This window comes from Sciurus carolinensis, chromosome 10 (genome assembly GCF_902686445.1).
Source record: "Sciurus carolinensis chromosome 10, mSciCar1.2, whole genome shotgun sequence".
Classification (NCBI taxonomy): Eukaryota; Metazoa; Chordata; class Mammalia; order Rodentia; family Sciuridae; genus Sciurus; species Sciurus carolinensis.
In genome coordinates, this window is record NC_062222.1 from 77,441,554 (window position 1) to 77,459,824 (window position 18,271).

At 36.7% G+C, this 18,271-nt stretch overlaps 1 protein-coding gene across 1 annotated transcript in view; it reads right to left on the minus strand.

The window, feature by feature from the left end:
• Positions 1 to 18,271, minus strand: part of Fras1 (Fraser extracellular matrix complex subunit 1) — a 439,675-nt gene that overhangs the window by 124,249 nt on the left and 297,155 nt on the right. Inside the window, exons 30-32 of the mRNA XM_047566389.1 lie at positions 14,248 to 14,401; positions 7,826 to 8,004; positions 3,827 to 3,943 (exon numbers count right to left, since the gene is read on the minus strand). Of these exons, the coding sequence (XP_047422345.1) occupies positions 3,827 to 3,943; positions 7,826 to 8,004; positions 14,248 to 14,401 (450 nt within the window). The remainder of the gene's footprint in view (positions 1 to 3,826; positions 3,944 to 7,825; positions 8,005 to 14,247; positions 14,402 to 18,271) is intronic.

Sequence of the window (18,271 nt, forward strand, 5' to 3'; positions counted from 1 at the left end):
TGAAAAAGGGAAATAAGTCCCAACCAAGACAACAGATATTCTATTTTGGAATTTATGGATTTTTCTCTACTAATAGAAGTAGATACTGGGTAGAAGCAGTGAGGACTTGATTCTGTGAAGAAAGCAATACTGAGGTTGAGACATAAAAAATATGATCAATTTTAATACTGGTTATTTGAAATGTTCAATATTTATCAATTAAACATAGTAAGAAATGAGAGATTAAACTTCATGGAAATCGTTATGGAAGACATTTTTTATAACATATCTGTCAACAAAAGAAAATTGCAGAATAATGATTTTCATAATACCCATATTGTCTCTGAATATATCCAGAATCCAAATCTTTCTCCCCACCTCCACTGCCACCACCCTGCTCAGAGCCAGCCTCTGCCCTGGATCCCTCCAGTAGCATCCAGACTCCCTCTCACCTCTCCTATAGTCTATTTCAGCACAGCAGCCAATGTGACCCTTTACAAAGGATTCTGGACTCTATTCAATACCCTGCAGTGACTTTGCAATCAGAACAAAAGCCAAGTTCTCACAGTGGTCTGTTGAGGCCCAGCGATCTGTGTCCCCACCACACCTGTGAATTCACATCGATTATTCTTGCTTTCACTTACTGTGTTTCAGAACATGCTTAATAAGGAACCCCAAACTGAAGTTGTTATGCCCACCCATATCCCCAATCTCAATAAGGGGCACTTTGGTATTCCCAGAAACAAGTGCTTTCCCATATATAATTGGCCACTGTACCCCTACACCTTTCTTTGTCCTCTCTGAATTTTTTCTACCATTGTTAACAATTTTTAAGTGTTCAGTACAGCAGAGTTAACTATATGCACATTATACAATAGCTCTCTAGAACTTTTCCATTTTGTAAAACTAAAAATACATCCACTGAGAAACTTCCCTTTCCTTCCTATCCCACTCCTCCCCTCTCACCCCTGGCAACCACCATTCTACCTTTTCTCTAAGAGATCGACTTCGAGAGACCTTATCCAAGTGGAACCAGATGATACTTGTCTTTTTTGTGACTGGCTTACTGCACATGGTATAATGTCAAGGTTCATTCATGTTGTAGTGTATAACAGGATTTCCTCCTTTTTAAGGCTGAATAATATTCCATGGTATGAGCATATGTGTACAATAAAGATATGCACACGTATGTATCACCTTTATATGTATAGGTATCATTTATATATCACATTTTCATTGTCCATTTATCTGTCAATGGACATTTAGATGGCTTCCACCTCTTGGATATTGGGAATAACGCTATAATGAACATGGTGTGTAAGGATCTCTTCAAGATCTCCCTAACCCTTAGCTCTTACTGCCACTGTGTGGGGTTCATACCACTAACCTCTCTTGTTCTAGGTGACTGCAATAGTCTATGTGTTTTCTGTATATCCCCCATCCAGAATGTTCTCAACCCTGTGGCCAGAATGAGCTTCCTGAACTGATCATTTAAAATCTGGTGATGGCACTTTCCTACTATAAATCCTTCAACACCAACAGTCTTTTGGGACAAAATGGAAATTTCATCTTAAGGTTCTCCATGATCTGACTGTCATTTCTTGCTGCTTTTACACTTAGGGATTTATGTGCCAGTCCACTGAACCACCTGTCATTACTCAAATATGTCATGTTCTCCTGTGTCTCCATCTTTTTTCATGCCTGGGTGAATTTCCCACTTTTACTCTCCATTAGAGGTTTTTTTGGGTGGTGATCTGAGCAGCAGCAAATAATTCCCATAGGGTCTTGCCAGAAATGCAAATTCTTGACTCGGCTGAGTTAGAAATCCTGGGGTGAGTTCTAATAATCTGTGTTTTAACAAACTCTACAGGTGATTCTAATAGTGGCTTTAAGTTTGAGGTCTCGAGAACCCTGATCTTGAGATGATTTCCACTCAGCCAGCTCAGTCCTCTCCTAGAGGAATCTTCTGTGACATTCCCATGCCCTAGTGCACTAGGTACCCTCCCATTTGCTTTCATGTCATTGTTGTCATGCATTTATCACTGTAGTATCACTGCTTATTTACTTGTCTCCTCATTGACTCAAAGCTCTTTAAAAAAATAGAGAATCTGTATTAAAGTCATTGACTTTCCAATGTCTTCCACAACACTTGGCATAAACCACTAGATTAAATGTGTTTATGAGCCAATGCCTGGATTAATGTGGAGGTAGACTCCTACTTTTATATATGTTTGTGTTTGTGTGTGTGTGTGTGTGTGTGTGTGTGTGTGTATGCTTATACTATGTAAGTATGTACCACATGATTCATAATGTAGTTACAAAATATGTGCAGAACCTGTGTGTTTGGATGAGTCCAAACTGCTGAACTGAGAATGTGTTTTTGTTACAGATTACAAGCATGTCCTACAGCAACAGCCCTGATTAATATCAAAGAAATATATGTGTATATTGTAAGTAACAAAAGAGTAAGTTAATCACATTTTATGGTAAACTAACTTTTCAAATATCCTACGTTTCAGATGGACAGACCTAATTTGCAAACATGAAATCTGAGACCCTAAAGGTTAAAGCAACTTGACAAGTCTCTTCAGAGGTGCTCAGCAGCAGAGCGGAACAGCACCATTTTCCTGGCTCCTGGCTCCTTTTTCCCCCTGTCTATACTCAAAATAACATGGCATTAGCATTTGGCAGGAAATGTGTATGCACATTTTTCTTTACAGTTTAGAGAAAATTCTGATCCAAAGTTCCTCTAGTCAGAATGATGAATTATAGACTTGATAGTGCTGCTGAATTATGATTTCTTTAAATTACGGTTTACGGTGGAAATGCCGATACCAGCTATTCATTAAAAACTTTCTATTTTCCCCTTTATGTCTCTGTCATACCCCAGGCCCATAATTTCTAAACCTATCACTGCTCTCTTTGTTGTGGTTTAAGGCTGATACACTACTTTGGAGTGTAATTATGTGGGCGCTAACTAAAACATGGGTCCATAATCGTGAATTCACAAGGGCTTGCATGCTTGTGGCTGTCTGGAAGAGTGGTTCTGGCATCCTACTTACCCTAGACACAGGGTCACTGTGGAGTTGCTAATTGTCTGAACTGAGCTTCGTGGGCCAATTTAGCTGACACCTTCCTTCAGATCTTTCCATGCACCATGTTCCTTCTCGCACTGCACCCGGGCCTTCTATGATCTGGTGCAATGACCCCAACATTTCCACTACTCCTCTTCTGCCTTCCTCCTTTCTTAAGTCTGATGGGACTATCTGCAGTTTCCCCACAGTCATTTTCTTTCTCACTCTGTGTCATTCATGTGCTCTTGATATTTGTGACAGTGCCCTTTGATATCACCTCTCCATTCTGCCCAGCCTGTCCCCAAATTTTCCCTTGGGTAATTAATTGTTACTAATGCAGCACTGACATCACCTTCTCCAGGAAGTTTTACAGTACAAGAAAAACTTCTCATAGGGCTTTTAAAAAATGGATAACAGTTTCTCCAGCTAGGTGGTGCTATAAGTGGCTGAATAATTATGCTCAAATGGCGTTAATGACGTGGACATAAGCACTCAAGGAGAGACCCTGTAACTGTCTGGGATGCTGAAAAAAGGACATTGGCAATGGAAGGTCAAGATGGAGTCCACATAATCTTCCGTTCACCCTGGGAATTTAAAGTTTCTTTTTCAAGTCAATGAGAAATGTCTTTCCAGGGCTGCTATTGTTGGCTCTGGGGTCTGTATTCTAAGCCAAGAATCTACTGCATTTAAAACCAGGACACTGTATCAAAATCCCAGCAGCATGCCACATGCTTCTTCCAAGTGGAAACCACGAGCTCTCCCACCCAACTCACAGTCATATGGAGAGATGTTCCCAGAGAGAGCTTAGGTGCCTCAGGCGTATGCGGTAAGATTGCAATGTTGAACACACGGCTCTCCAGGTGGGCCTGGGCATCTGTGGCCCTGGATACCTGAAAAGCAAAGTCATCCTGGTGAGCCTCTCATCTTCTGCTGGTCAAGTATGCTTGCATGGATGGGTTTAGCTTCTCCCCCTTTACTCCATCATTCTTTGCATTCTATACATTCCTGTGTTACACTTTTCATTCTGCTCTTCAAATTTTATTGTTAATCATTTATCGATTTTAAAAAAGACACAGGATCATTTTAGGCAATTCTGAAAATTGCAGGAAAGTATAAATAAGAAATAAAAACTCATCTAGAATTTCACTACCTAGTAAGAGTGATTATTAATACATTGATACATTTCAGTTTAATCTTTTTACTGTGCAGACAAATCTCAATTCATATGCAATTTTATATTCTAATTTTTTACTTAGTACAATACTATGATATTTTGCTATATCCTTAAACATTCTTGAAAACATAATTCTGCATGGCTAAGTAATGAGTCGAGTATGTGACATATGGTCTTTATTCCATTCCTTTCATCTTTACTCACAATAGATTTCTATATCTGGACTATCAATGTCAAATCTCAGTCTCATCTTTGCAGAACAAGATTATTAACATTTACAGTTAGGGTAGTAGTCACAAAATCAGCTTTTTCTTGTTTTAAAAACGCTGAAAAATGATGTTTTCCTAGGCAGCTTCTTGCCCTCTTAAACTCTCCCTTGTCTCCATTGTTTGTTCCACCTTCCTCTTATCACAAGAACTGCTAAGCCCTGTGTGACCACGTGTAGTTAATTGAATTGATTCCACATGACAAGAGTCAGGGTTCTGCAAATTCTGAGACAGAAGGCAAGACATCAGTTACACCCCACAGAAGAAAACTTTTAGTCTTTATCTGGATCACATCACATGCCTGGGATCAACTTTCAGAATACTTATGTGTCTTCAAGGAGTTACCTCATATTGTTGCTAGAAAATAATACTAACATCTAAAATTCACTGATCATCTAGTATGAGCTCAGCATTGTGCTAGTTGTTTTTCAAAGGTTCTCTTCTTATTCCCCACAACGTAATATTATTATCCCTTTTCTCATAAATAAGAAAACCGAAGGTCAAAAAATAAAAGCAATGTGTCAAAGTTGCAAAGCCAATATGTGTCGGTATTTAATCAGGTCTATATCTTTTCACTGACCAAGATGACTTACTTTGGAAGCTTTCAGAAATGAAGAGAGGAGGAAAGAATGAAGAAAAGGAACAGAGAACTGTGCAGGTAGTGAAATGTGGGCATATTTCTGAGCAAGTGAGTCAGTCTGGCTTCCCAGTGAAGTCACTGATAATGAAATATGTTGATTTTTTTCCAAACCAAATTCCCCGAGGAGGTGTCACTGTGATCTGAATACACCAAAACTAGGGCTATTTCCCACACCAAAGAAATGACTGTAATTGTTAATGCTTTCTTCTCCCTAGACTGTCTCTATTTTAAAATGCCACTTGTATTACAAAAATCCCATCTTACATGCAAAGTAACAGATGGGATGCATTGATGGCTCATGACAGCACATCAACATTAAAATGGAATTAAATCTATGCAACTCATTATATTGCATTTCCTGCTTTAAAGAATAAAAAAAAGGGAAGAAAAAAAGAATCATCAGAACAGCATCTTTTTTAGTTTAAAATCCTTTAGAGACGCTAAAATGATAAATGAGAAAAGTTGCTAACCATTTATTTTTAGCACATGGCTATAGTGTCTGTGTATTTCAAATAAAAATATGAGGTAAGCCTATAAAACAACAAGACTTTAAAAACAAACAAACCCAAACTTTTATGTCTAAGAGAACACAATCCCAGAGAGTTGTTTCATACTTGCAATAAAGATGCTGTCAGTGTTTAAGATGCACTTTTTGGAATGCCTTCAGAGGGAGTTCACAAATCATTAAGAAAGCTGAGAGCGTTACTTCATAATTACTACCTACTTTAATAAAAAATAATTACCACTCTTTTTCTTGCCAGACCTGATTCTGAATGACTTTTGGCTATTTTTGCATATTTTAAAATCTACATCCAAAAAATGTATATTGTCATTATTGAGTATATTATCCAACACACTTTGAAAGTAATTTCAAATGGGAGTTCTAAAAAAAATTCTGCACAAAAAATGTGAAGACTCTTCAAAGGAAACAACTTTCTAAGTAATAATCTTCAGATGGATGCCTTAAATTCTAGTGAGTTTTTTTTTTAAGAGTAATTTTTACTCTGGTTTTAAAATTTTATTTCATTTTGTCATATTTTGCTTTATTTTATTTTTGTACTTAGTAAGCAGCTTGCAAGAGCAATCAGATATCATTTTGAGCAGGTGCTTAGAGTCCCTTTCTAGGGAAACCTGCCACATAACATTCTCTTTTCTGATCCTGGAGGAGGTAAAGGCAGGTCACCAGATTCTAGTTTGCTGAGGTGACTTTTTTTGATTGAGGTCTTTGCCTCCATTCTGGCTCATTCTCTGATGACTGCACTAGTCCCCAGGCGCTAATAATGAAAAGTTAACTAGGACAAAGGACCCACAGCGTTTGCTTGCTCAGTGGACATTTAATGTGCTCAGTAGAATCTCATTTTAACGGTTTCAGATTTATCTCAACCTATTCTATGGAAAAGCTCATCTTTTGCACAATATAAAATAGTCAGGCAATGAAGATGTACACACCAGGCGTCAGAAGCGGAATGGAGGTAATTTTAACACGGTGAACAATCGTGGTTGTTTTATTCCCAACTGGATCCTTGGAGGTGACACTACTTTGGCTGGTTATCATTAACATACGTATTTTCTCTGACACTACCACATTCTTATCTGTATCCTGCTTAAACATTATTGTTCTTAATTCTTTATTCCTTTGTATTTCTGTTTAATTTTTTTTTTTTACTTCCAAACAGTGTTAGCCAGAGTTTATCTGATTTTCTATTTTTTTTTTTTTTAACAAAATATCAGATTTTGGATTGTTCATCATTTCTAGGATTTCATAATTAATCAACTCCTCTGCTTATCTATATCAATTCCTTCTTTTACTTTCCTTAGGTTTCCATTGTGGTTCCCTAGCTTCTTGAGTTAAATATTTAGTCCATTCGTTTTTGAGCTTTACTGCTCAATAGTAAGAGCTGCCATCAATTTTCTTTTGAGTATAATTTTGCCCACATCATTTAAGTTTTGATAACTGATTTCTTCCTCATCAATATTTCTTAATACTTTATTGCTTTGATTTCCTTTAAGACCGAGTAATTATTTAAGCAATTATTTAAAATATTCCAAGGGATTTAAATTTTTTATCTCTTCATTATTAATTTCTAATATATTTTATAACAGACTATGGCCAGTATATACATTGTCCATTCATTAATTTACAGTCAAGCATATTATCAATTTTTATAAATGGTAGTAACAAATACTTATGTAGTGCTTACATTTGATAGGCAGTTTTCTAAATGCTTTGTATATATTAACTCAATCTTCTCAGTAGTTCTAGTTCACAAATGAGGAACTTGCAGCACAAGGATCTTGCTCAAGTAACTTGCCTACAGTAGCAGAACTCATACCCAAACCTACTGAGTTTGGCTATGTGTTCTTGATTTTACATAAGATGTTGAATGCTCCAAGAACATTTTTAAAAATAAGATTTTTTTCCCCATAAAGTATTTTTACATTTTGAATAATTTTTGCTGAACACTTTGGCCATTATTTAACATGAACCTTTTTTGTTGTGGATGCCGGCTTATGGAGACACCCATAGAGCTGAACAAAGAGTTTTTAAAAATCTCCTAATGGGATTAATTACATTTTTTTTTTCTTCTCCCCAACATGATTTTCAGGCCATTGCAGAAAACTGCCCAAGTTGTTTATAAATGAGGGGGATGGCTTTCCTCAGACTTCAGAAAAGCCATGGAGCAGAGGATACCTGGAAGTGGAAGGAGTCACTCTGGGTTGGGGCTCCCGAGTGCCTGTACCACACAATGCCTTCGTCGATGTCCTGTTGGGTGAAGGTGCTGGTGGGGGTTGCTGTCCTCCCATCAGGCAGGTGCTGCCCTTGGTCTGCAGGACTGTCGGCAGGCATATTCACCAGCAGGACCACTTCCCCTAGGAAACCAGCAAACACAGAGTGAGGAGATCTGGGGAGAGTAAGCCAGAGTTCTTATCCTTTCCCATCTCTCTTTTTAATTTTTTTTAACCGAAAATGATTGATTGTTTTTATCTAAGATGAAGGAAAGGATGTTAACAGAGAACTCAACAGATAATATTACTACATTCATCTTTAGACATAGAATTCTCAGTCTTTCAGCTAAAAGGACTAAAAGTCATTCAAGGACAATTTATGTATAAAGTTTTATAAAGGAGGTCCAAATAGTAGCGTAGGATGTAAACACTCAAACATCAGGCACTGGATAGATTCATTTCTATACACAACTTTCTATGCAACAGAAAGTGTTTTCTAACCAGAAAGAAAAAAATAGAAAATTAGAAAACATTCAGGGAAAGATGCTCTTGGGAGAGTCTCTACAGTGAAAATATTAATACTCATACTAGAAAACATATGGCAGGCACTGCACTCTACTTTATGTGGTGGTTCAAACCCAGCTCCACCACTTCCAACTGCATGACCTTACTTAACACTTAGTAAATTGCCGTTCTTCATTGGTAAAACGAGAATAACAGGTTGAGCATTTGTAATGTGAAAATCTGTAATCTGTAATCTGATGATCCAAATCTGAAATGCTCCAAGATCCAAAACTTTCTGAGCATCAACATGATACTACAGTGGAAAATTCCACACTGGATCTCATGTGATGGATCATAGTCAAAATGTAGGCACATTTAAAAAATACTGTATAAAACTACTTTTGAGATAAGAGCATAAGGTGTATGTGAAGCATAAATGAATTTCATGTTTAGATTGGGTCCCATCTCAAAGACATGTCATTACATATTTGCAAATAATCCAAAATCTGAAAAAATATATAAAATTTAAAACACTTATGACCTCAAGCATGTTGGGTAAAGGATGCTCAACCTGCAGTAAATACTTCACAAATGCTTAAAAGAAGGTTGGTAATCCTTACTGTAATTTCTATTTAATACAGCTAAATGATGTTATTATCATCTCTATTGTACAGAGGAAGTGCTTTAGGCTCAGAAAAGGTTTAGCGGAGGTCACACATATGATAGGGAAATAAGTGAGGATTTGAATCTGAAGCTCATATTATTGGTCATGAACCTCTGTTCTCAGCCATAATTATTTTGTGTATATGTATCAGTATCAACCCTGCTAAATAACTGATCATGTTTTCTCCTCCTTCATTCTTTAAACTTTATTTGAACTGAAGTGAGGAAATATAAATCTAAACACCACCAATCTGTTTTTACTGCTTATTATTCACCTGAAGCTACTGTTGTCTTAAAGTGAGATCACAAATACAGAGGTGTTGTAGAAACAATTAAAATTTCACAAGAAGAATATGCCTTCAAGTGAAGACCAAACTAAAGAATAGATGAACTGCCGAAAATAAGCTATATTCACATGAAAAGGCATCTAACAATAAATCTGAAAAGGAGCCACCCTATCAGTTTGATAGTGATAGGCATGGAAGATGTGGGTTGGGGGAAAAAAAGACTGTCTATGTGTTTGTCTATTTTTAAAATGTTCTGTAGGAGAATACCAAGTTCTTAAAACAGACATATTGGACAATTGACAATACATTCATTTTTCAAAAATTGGTAGCACATTTTAATTATCCTAGAGAAATTTATTTTCTTACTCAAAGAAAACACTCATTCTAAAATTTAGATGCTCTAAATTCAAGTTTAAAATGAGCAAAATGTCCTGGATGGTAATGAAATACTAAAATAAAAGAAAAATATCACTATTCTTTTTTATGTAATCAGGTGTGGAATCAACTCACTCTAGTTTTCTTTCTTCTATTATTTTTCATTTGTACCTAAGTCAGAAATTCCATTACCACTCTCCCAGCTCAAATTCTGATCATAAGATGCTGTTAATAGACATGGCTTCCCAGGATGCAGACTGTTCATGAGTGAGTACAGTCGGAAAATATTCTGAAAGGAAATCACCACAATGATAATGTGACAAGTAGAAGGATAGAAAATACTCAGCTGATGATTTCCTAGCTATTTTGCCTTATAATAGAAAAACAAGGCAGAATTTTCCTAACAAGGCCTAATGAAATAAATCTATTTTTCATATAAAGGTAGTTCCATGCTATACAGATAGACAGGAATCTTAAGATATTGGCCAATTTCATTAAATTCAACTCAGTAAGTAGTCATTGAGAATCTATTAGGTCTATTTACTATATCAGGTCCTTTTAAAGTAGGAGGTTTCAAAGCTAAGCAAGACACAGTTCCTGTCTCTAAAGATCAGCCCCACAACCAAGTGAAAGCCACTGGAGATTCTCAGCAGTTGAATGGCATGAGCTGATTTAGAACACATAATGTTTGTGATCAGAATATAGAAAGTCTATAAAGCTTGAAAGTCCTGTCAGAGAGGCTGGAATTTATTCTATAAAAATAACAACAGTAACTAACATTCATATGGACAGTTTGCCCGATTATGAGGCTACTATAAAACCCGAAGCAGAGATGGGATCTGAACTAAGGCAACAAAGGTAAGCCTGGAAAGAAATACACAGATAGGAAAGTCACTGAAGAAACAGAAGCAATGCAACTTGACAAAGGTGGCTGTGAAGGAAGAGAGAGGTCTAACAGACCTCTGGTCTAACAGAACCAGTTATTAGGTTGGGTGACTGGTTACCACCAACAGGCATAACAGGAGGATGGCAGGCTGGAGGGAGGACAAAGAGTTCAGTACTGGATGTGTTTAATACAGGAGCCTGGATGACAAACCCATGAGTGAACAAGGAGAAATACTGGTATTGTGTGAGATTCACCATAAACAGGTAAGAGGCAACTGTTTTTTTTTTTTTTTAACCCTTCTTTCCACATTTTTAAATTGGTTCATTATAATTGTACACAATAATAAGATTTGTTATATATCCATACATGCACACAATATAACAATAATTTGGCCAGTATCACTCCCCAGAGAGACAACCTTTTCTGAGTATCTCACCTCTGCTTCTATGATAATATCGTACAAGGATATGACACTTTAAATATATGAAATTCCTACTTTAAAGTACAGAAAATCATCTCCATTTGGGATTCCCTTTATACCAAATTTTATATTTGAACCAAGAATTTTGAAGAGAAAATTTAATAGCTATTAAAAATTAGAATCTCTATGAATTATGTTGGGATTGAGATCATTTCTATTAACATTTTTCTTATACTGTGATAAATAATTTAGAGTTGGCATTATGTTAGATTAAGTTAGATTCTTCCTCAAACAAGATACTTCATTAGAACCATCTCATTAAATTTACTTTCAAATCTATGAAGTAGTTAAGGGTACAAGTATTAATAAACTTGTCTAAACTTTTATTTAAAAATAGTGGTGAGTCTGGGACACTTTATGTGTATTTTATAAAAACGATTTATATTTAGTTGCATTCCATGATCAGCTCTTTACAAAATGCCTAGAGTCCAACATGAACCTTCTAATGTGATGAGGGAGTTCACAGTAGCCAAGGGCCAAGGAAGTAATGACTCCACAGATGCACCTCACTGAACAGATGGAGGTAGGTAGACAGGTGTTTCCTGGGTGTCTAGTTCCCACCACCCTTTTCACTCTTGAACAGTTCCCAAGGGTCATGTGATTTGAGTACTACTATTTGATTACAGTGAGATCTGGACACAAAGAAAGATTATGTTCACAGGAAGAAGTTAATTAAGAGAGTTATAGTAGGAAAAGTGTCACAATGAAGTCTACATGGCATTTATTAAGCTAAAACGGCAACGTTTTCTGCTGAAAGTAATTTAATTCAGCATTATTCTTTTTAATATTTGATGAAACACTGGGCTGTTTCTGTGAAATTTGGGGGCTTAGCTTTGGCTTTTAATAATCAAGATGAAGGTAGAGAATTTAATACAAGAGCCATCGAGTTTTAGAGATGAGAAGGACTTAAATGTTATCTAACATAAAATCAGTAGTTGAAAGTAGATGAGAATAGGATATTTATTAATTACAAATGGGAAAACAGTAACTTAACAGTGGAGAACTTTGGCAGATAGCACTTTAGCCAAATGATCAAAGCAAACATCACCAGCAATAAGACAGGGCCATCATGTACTCCTGATATCATGCACTGAAAAGGAAGGAAAAGCATAACCTTAATCTAATAAAGAAGAACCACCTGACAGACCCAAACTGAGCAGTACTCTATAAATATCTGAACAGTACTCCACAAAAGTATTATGGTCATAAGAGAAAAAAAGAAGAGAACTATCACACACTGGAGGAGACCAAGGAGACACGAGAATTAAATGCAAGCTTGAATTATGGATTGGTTCAGAAAAATACCATTAGTGAGAAGACTGGCAAAATCTGAGTAAGGTCTATAGATTAGTTAATGTCAATTTACTTTTTTCAGTAACTGCTCTACAGTCATGTAAGATATGAACATTAGGAGAAGATGAAGTCAGGTATAAAAAGGACTGTGCATTATTTTTGCAACTTTTCAGTTAAGTCTAAAATTATTTAAACAGGAAGTTAAAAATTATCTGATTTAATTTCTCAAAGACACCTATGGCCCAACAGAGTATACTTGCCTTCTTCAAAATTATAAAGGTCTATTTAATGATACTTCAGCTAGACTATTTTATAATATCAATTCCTGATGAGATTATGCTTTCCAATGTCTGTGGACACTGGCATTATTTTTAAATTGTCTGGAGTTACTTATTTTACTCACTACAGAAAATAAATAATTTTTAAAATGTGAAAACCCAGAGAAAAAAACAATTATTGTTTCTCTGCTTTTTAATGTGCCAAATGGGTTTTCATTTTTTCTTAATATAATATTCATTTTTAGATGATCAATTTAGGTACTTAAAAAAAAAAAAATCTACCTAAGCTGGGTGCAGTGGCATGTGCCTGTGCTGGCACTTGGGAGGATGACTCATCCTTGAGTCCAGGAGTTCAAGGCCAGGCTAGACAACACCAGACCCCACCTCCAACAAAACAAAACGACTACCTGTTCCTTTATTTATATAGCGTTTTGCTATTTTCTTTCAGTTTTACTCCTTTTTTTAGGTCTTTAAATCATTTTAAATACACCTATTTCATAGTTTTTATGATTGTTCCTTTGTTTGAAATTCTTGAGGTTTTAATTCCTTTGTTTGTTTGTTCTGTTGGTTTACATTTTGTGCTAATCCTCACTCACTGGCTTGATCTGAGAGTCCTAGTGGCTTGGTGGAGGGTGGGCCTTGTTACAGTGGTTTATACTTTCTGCAAGGAACCCAGGAAGTATCATTGGCCTGAGATTAATTTTCATATAAAGTCTCCATTTGGGATGTTGTGGACAAGGCATGTAGCAAAATTTAACCCTGGGTCTGAAGGAGAAATATGCTGGAAGTTCTAAATTCTCACCAAGCCTTTTCCTCTACTCTGAGAAAGACAGGCAAGTCTCTTTGCCATCCCTCTGTGCTGGTGAGCTGCTTCTTTCCTATTCTAAGTGAGGGACCATTCTTCCAGAGTTCTGGTTTTAGGCAGGGTCTTAATTCCAGCTCCCTGTTTGTGCATGAGTCTTAACTCCCAAGTTCCCACATTCCTGAGACACAGCGCCCCTCTCAGGGAAGCTGTATTCTAAGCTCTTGCAGACTGACTCCAGTGCCATCCTTGTTGTGGCACCTGGAGTTTCTATTCTTGGGTGCTCAGCTATAAACACCCTACAATTCTTGCTACACTTTATTCAGCATTATTAGGCAATGACAATGGGCAATTTCTCAGGTTATTGCATCCTACTATCTTGCTGGAAGAAGAAACAGCAGAGAACACTGAATAATGTTTCTGTGAAATATATTTTTTAGAGTCTCATCAAGAAGAAGTCTGGCAATGGTCTGAGAAGAATATAAGGTAGAGTTTGAGAGCCTGACCTTTGAAATTTACCTGACGTCAATTAGTCAGTGACTGTTAGCAAGCTGGTTTATCCCAGGTTGCTAGTGTGCAAAATTAGGTTATTAGAAATTTAAATTAAGCTTTAGATGTTATATATAATGTATTTATAAAATTTACGCCCTACTAGCAAATGTGTACAGTGTGGTAAGTGTTGAAATTATTCTGCTAGTAAGAGAGGTGTATGAAATGAGAGAGTTCACTGGAATTGCAATCTTGCTCATGGCATTGTGCAAAATCAAGTCCTAGGCTGCCGAATGCAGAGATGAAACCAGGCTAAAGAAAAAAATTACCAAACTGGGGGTGGTCTTGTGTAATCTTGTAGACAATATCTTCAGCGCTGGTGCCTGGAGCTTCGGCCTGTAAGATTCTGTTGGTGATCTGCAGCATCCCCCCTTCTGGAACCCATACCATCGAATTAGCCACAAGCCGAAGTGCTCCATCATTCTAGAATAAGGGAAAAAGGCAGAATTGGGTACAAGCAAAATAAGAAAACATCAATACTGAAAAGCACTACTTATCAGGTCCTATTGTTGCAAAAGATCATCTGATAAGAGATTTATAGTTTAGAGTCACAGTGTGAATCATGGGTATATATTATGTATAGATATATGCATATATATAAATTTATAAGTGTATATATTCTGCTTTTTATTTTAATTTTTCATAAACCAATAATTTACATGATTCAGGAAGACTATGTCTCTCTATTTTTTTTCTTCATTTGTCCATCTACCTGTCCTTTTGTCCTCACCATCCACTACATTTAAGAGAGCTATTCATTCAGTACCTATTATATACCAGCTCCTTTGCTACATAATTAAAATGTACCATGATGTTTGAAAGCAAGATCTCAATTTCAGAAGGAGCAACACACAATTATCCAATAATTAGGATGCTTCACAGTGACGCTCTTCAAGAAGCTTGAGTCAATAGAAGAAGGAGGTCTCAGAAGGATTTTCCTAAGGAAGAATCATTTCATTTTGAATAACAAAAAAATGGGCTTTCTAAGTAAAGAAGCAGTGAAACAGATTTTAGGCAGAGGGCCCAGTTTAAGCAATGGCAAAAATGTGAGATAACACACTGTGTTTGATAAATGTCCAACTGTTTGGTGCCAATAGAGCTTAGGAAGCCAGGGAAAGGGTGAATAAAAAGTAACAGTGTCTTCAGCAAGGCTAGTAAAAAGTAGAAGCTCTGCTAAAAAGTCTCAATTCATCTTATGGGTACTGGAAAGAAAACTGTTGGTGTCTTCAGGGAAGGAAATGGGATGATCATACTGACGGAATGATCAGTCTGTCTTTAGAAAGACAGCCTCCAAGGGCAAGAGATGGAGGTGACTAGCATTGGGATGAATCTGGAGCTGTAGAAACCATTTAACACGTTCTTGCAATGGCTCAGGGGAGAGAAGATCAAGGCCTCTGAGAGGGTAATTGCAGTGGGAATGAATAGTTAGAAACAGATTCTAGAAACACTACTGAGTGAAATTGACAGGCCTGATGGCTGATTGAAAGTGAAGCCACAACAGTTGAGAGTAGCTGGCTGGAAGAAACCACCTATTTAGCACTCCTGAGAAAGCAACCACTTTAATTGCTAAAGCTAATGTCATTAAAAAGTGCTGCTATTCCTGATTTACAAGGTGTACGCCCTCTTCCCAAACCTCATAATTGACATTTTTCACAGAATGGGATTAGTGGGGCTGCCAATGTTTAGTTTTCAGTTTGTTTTTATACTTCAAAAATCAGTGAATCTGATATTTTAAAATAGGACATTTCAGAAAGAATGGTTTTCTAAATTATTGCTGTTATTTTCAAATATGCCAATAAACAACACAGCAAACAGCACACTCAGGAGAATACTGAGGAGAGAAGGCAACAGCTATTCTTTCGCAATCACTTGGTACTTGAGCATTTCACCTCTTAGAAGCCGGTCATGCACATTTTTCACTACATGTACCAGGAAACTGAGTCAAGTGGTGCTCAAGATAACAGTAACAAAGGCACTTTCTATCCTGATTGGTGCTCAGGGGCAAAATCCCAGAGAGTTTTCTCTTTCACAGTGGATCTAGCATGCTATTTACAAAAACATCAAAAGTATTTTAATAACTTTGCATATAATCTACCAGAATTCTGGGAGAAAAGGTTGTAACTCCAGGAGAGTTTAAAATGCCATGATACACTGAAGCACAGGTTTTCATAATTGCTAGGAATATTCCTAATAGAAGCATCCTAGTCAACTTTAATTTTGGTTATAGAGATCAATTATATGTCAATAACTACATTATTGGACTAAATAGGCAATGCGGGGTTTTGTTTTTGTTTCTTTAATATTCTAAGTGAGTAATTCCTGGAACCTGAGCACACTTTCCCAGATGGCTCTCTACTACATCTCTATCTTGACTGTACTTTAGCAATACAATTCCTTATTATTCTTTTTTTTTTTTTTTTTTTTTTTTTTTGCGGTGCTGGGGATTGAACCCAGGGCCTTGTGCTTGCGAGGCAGGCACTCTACCACCTGAGCTATATTCCCAGCCCTCCTTATTATTCTTGTAATAAGGAATAACAGCAATACAATTCCTATTATTTAGGAAATAGTACAACTCATAACTCAGTGCTTCGTGAACAGCAGCACCTAGAAACTTAAGATACATAGAATCTTGTCCCTTACTCCAGATCTTCTGAATCAGACCTCTGGAATAGGAATCTGCATTCAAAAGACTGTCCAGGAGATGTGCAGTCACGCTCAAGTACAAGAACTATTTCCAGATTAGAGACAGCAATCTTTTAGAGTGGCTCACAGTGGGTCTTTCACAATATTTATACTTAAAATGAATAGTACATATGCTTCCAATTCTAAATTGTTGCTTTTGGTACTTAAGAAGAAATGAATGACACTAAGGACAAGTACAATTCTTGGATGTCAACAAGATAGTAGAATAGGAGGTTCTAGCCCCCAAGAAACCCTAGTCCCCACAGAAACCATAAAAAGTGTTTTTGTAGTGCTGGGGATTAAACCTGTGGCCTTGTACAAGCAAGCATTCAACCCCTAAACTACACACCCAGCCCTAGAAACCCTAATTTTAACAACTACCCACAGATATCAATACCTCCATCAAAGCCCATGAGTCCAGCTACCAGTCCTTGGTAGAACACTGAGGAGGATAAGAAAAAATGTTTCATTTAATCCATATCACCCTCTTCAAGATGACACAGCTCAGTGCCAAGAGAAAAGGGCAAAAAGCTTATTTAAAGAAATAATGATTAGACTAAAGGGAGTGAAAGGAGGGAAGGGGGTATGGGGGGAAGAAGGACATTAGAATGAATCAGACATTATGACCCTATGTGCATATATGATTACATGACTGGTGTGATTCTATATCATGTTCAACCAGAAGAATGAGAAGTTATACTCCATTTATGTATGATGTGTCAAAATGCATTCTACTGTCATACATAACTATTTAGAACAAATTAAAAAACAAAATTAATCAAAAATTATCTTAAGTGAAGTCAGGTACAAAAAATCACAAATTGTATGATTCCACCTAAATGTAACATCCAGAGTGGGTAAAAACAGAAAGAGAAAGATGATTGTTGTTTAGCAAGGACTTGGGGGGCAGCAGGCAGTGGAACTAGGAATAACCACTCCACAGATACAGGTTTCATTTTGGAGGGAGGGATGTGTTTTGGAATTAGCTCTAGGTAGTGGTTGCTATTCACTTTAAATAGTTCATTGCATGTCATGTGAATTCATTTCAGTAAATGAACAAAAAAACCAAAAACAAAAACAAAAACAAAAAAGGAATAATGACAGAAGAATTTCCAGATCTGGAGAGGGAAATGAACATACAGATTATTGAAGCCCAAAGAACTCCAAACAGATTGAACATAAAGTCTTCGTCAAGACACATTCTCAAAAATCAATGACAAAAGAATTTTGAAAGCAGCAAGAGAAAAGTGGCTGTCATGTGCAAGGAACCCTGTAAGACTAGTAGTGGATTACTGAGCAGAAACCTTGTAGGCCAGGTGACTGGAATGATATAATCAAAGTGTGTAAAGCTGTCAGCCAAGAATAATTTACTGGCAAAACTGTCATTCAGAAATTAAGAAGTGATAAAGATTTTCCCAAACAAAAGCCAAAAGAGTTTATCGTGACTTGGCCTGCCTCACAAGAAATGCCAAAGTTCTTCAAGTTGACATGAAAAGATGTTAATTAGCAACATGAAAATACACGAAAGTAGAAAACACTGCTAGAGGAAAGTACGGATAGCCTTCTATATTCATGGGTTCCACATCTATGGATTCACCCAGCTACAGACAA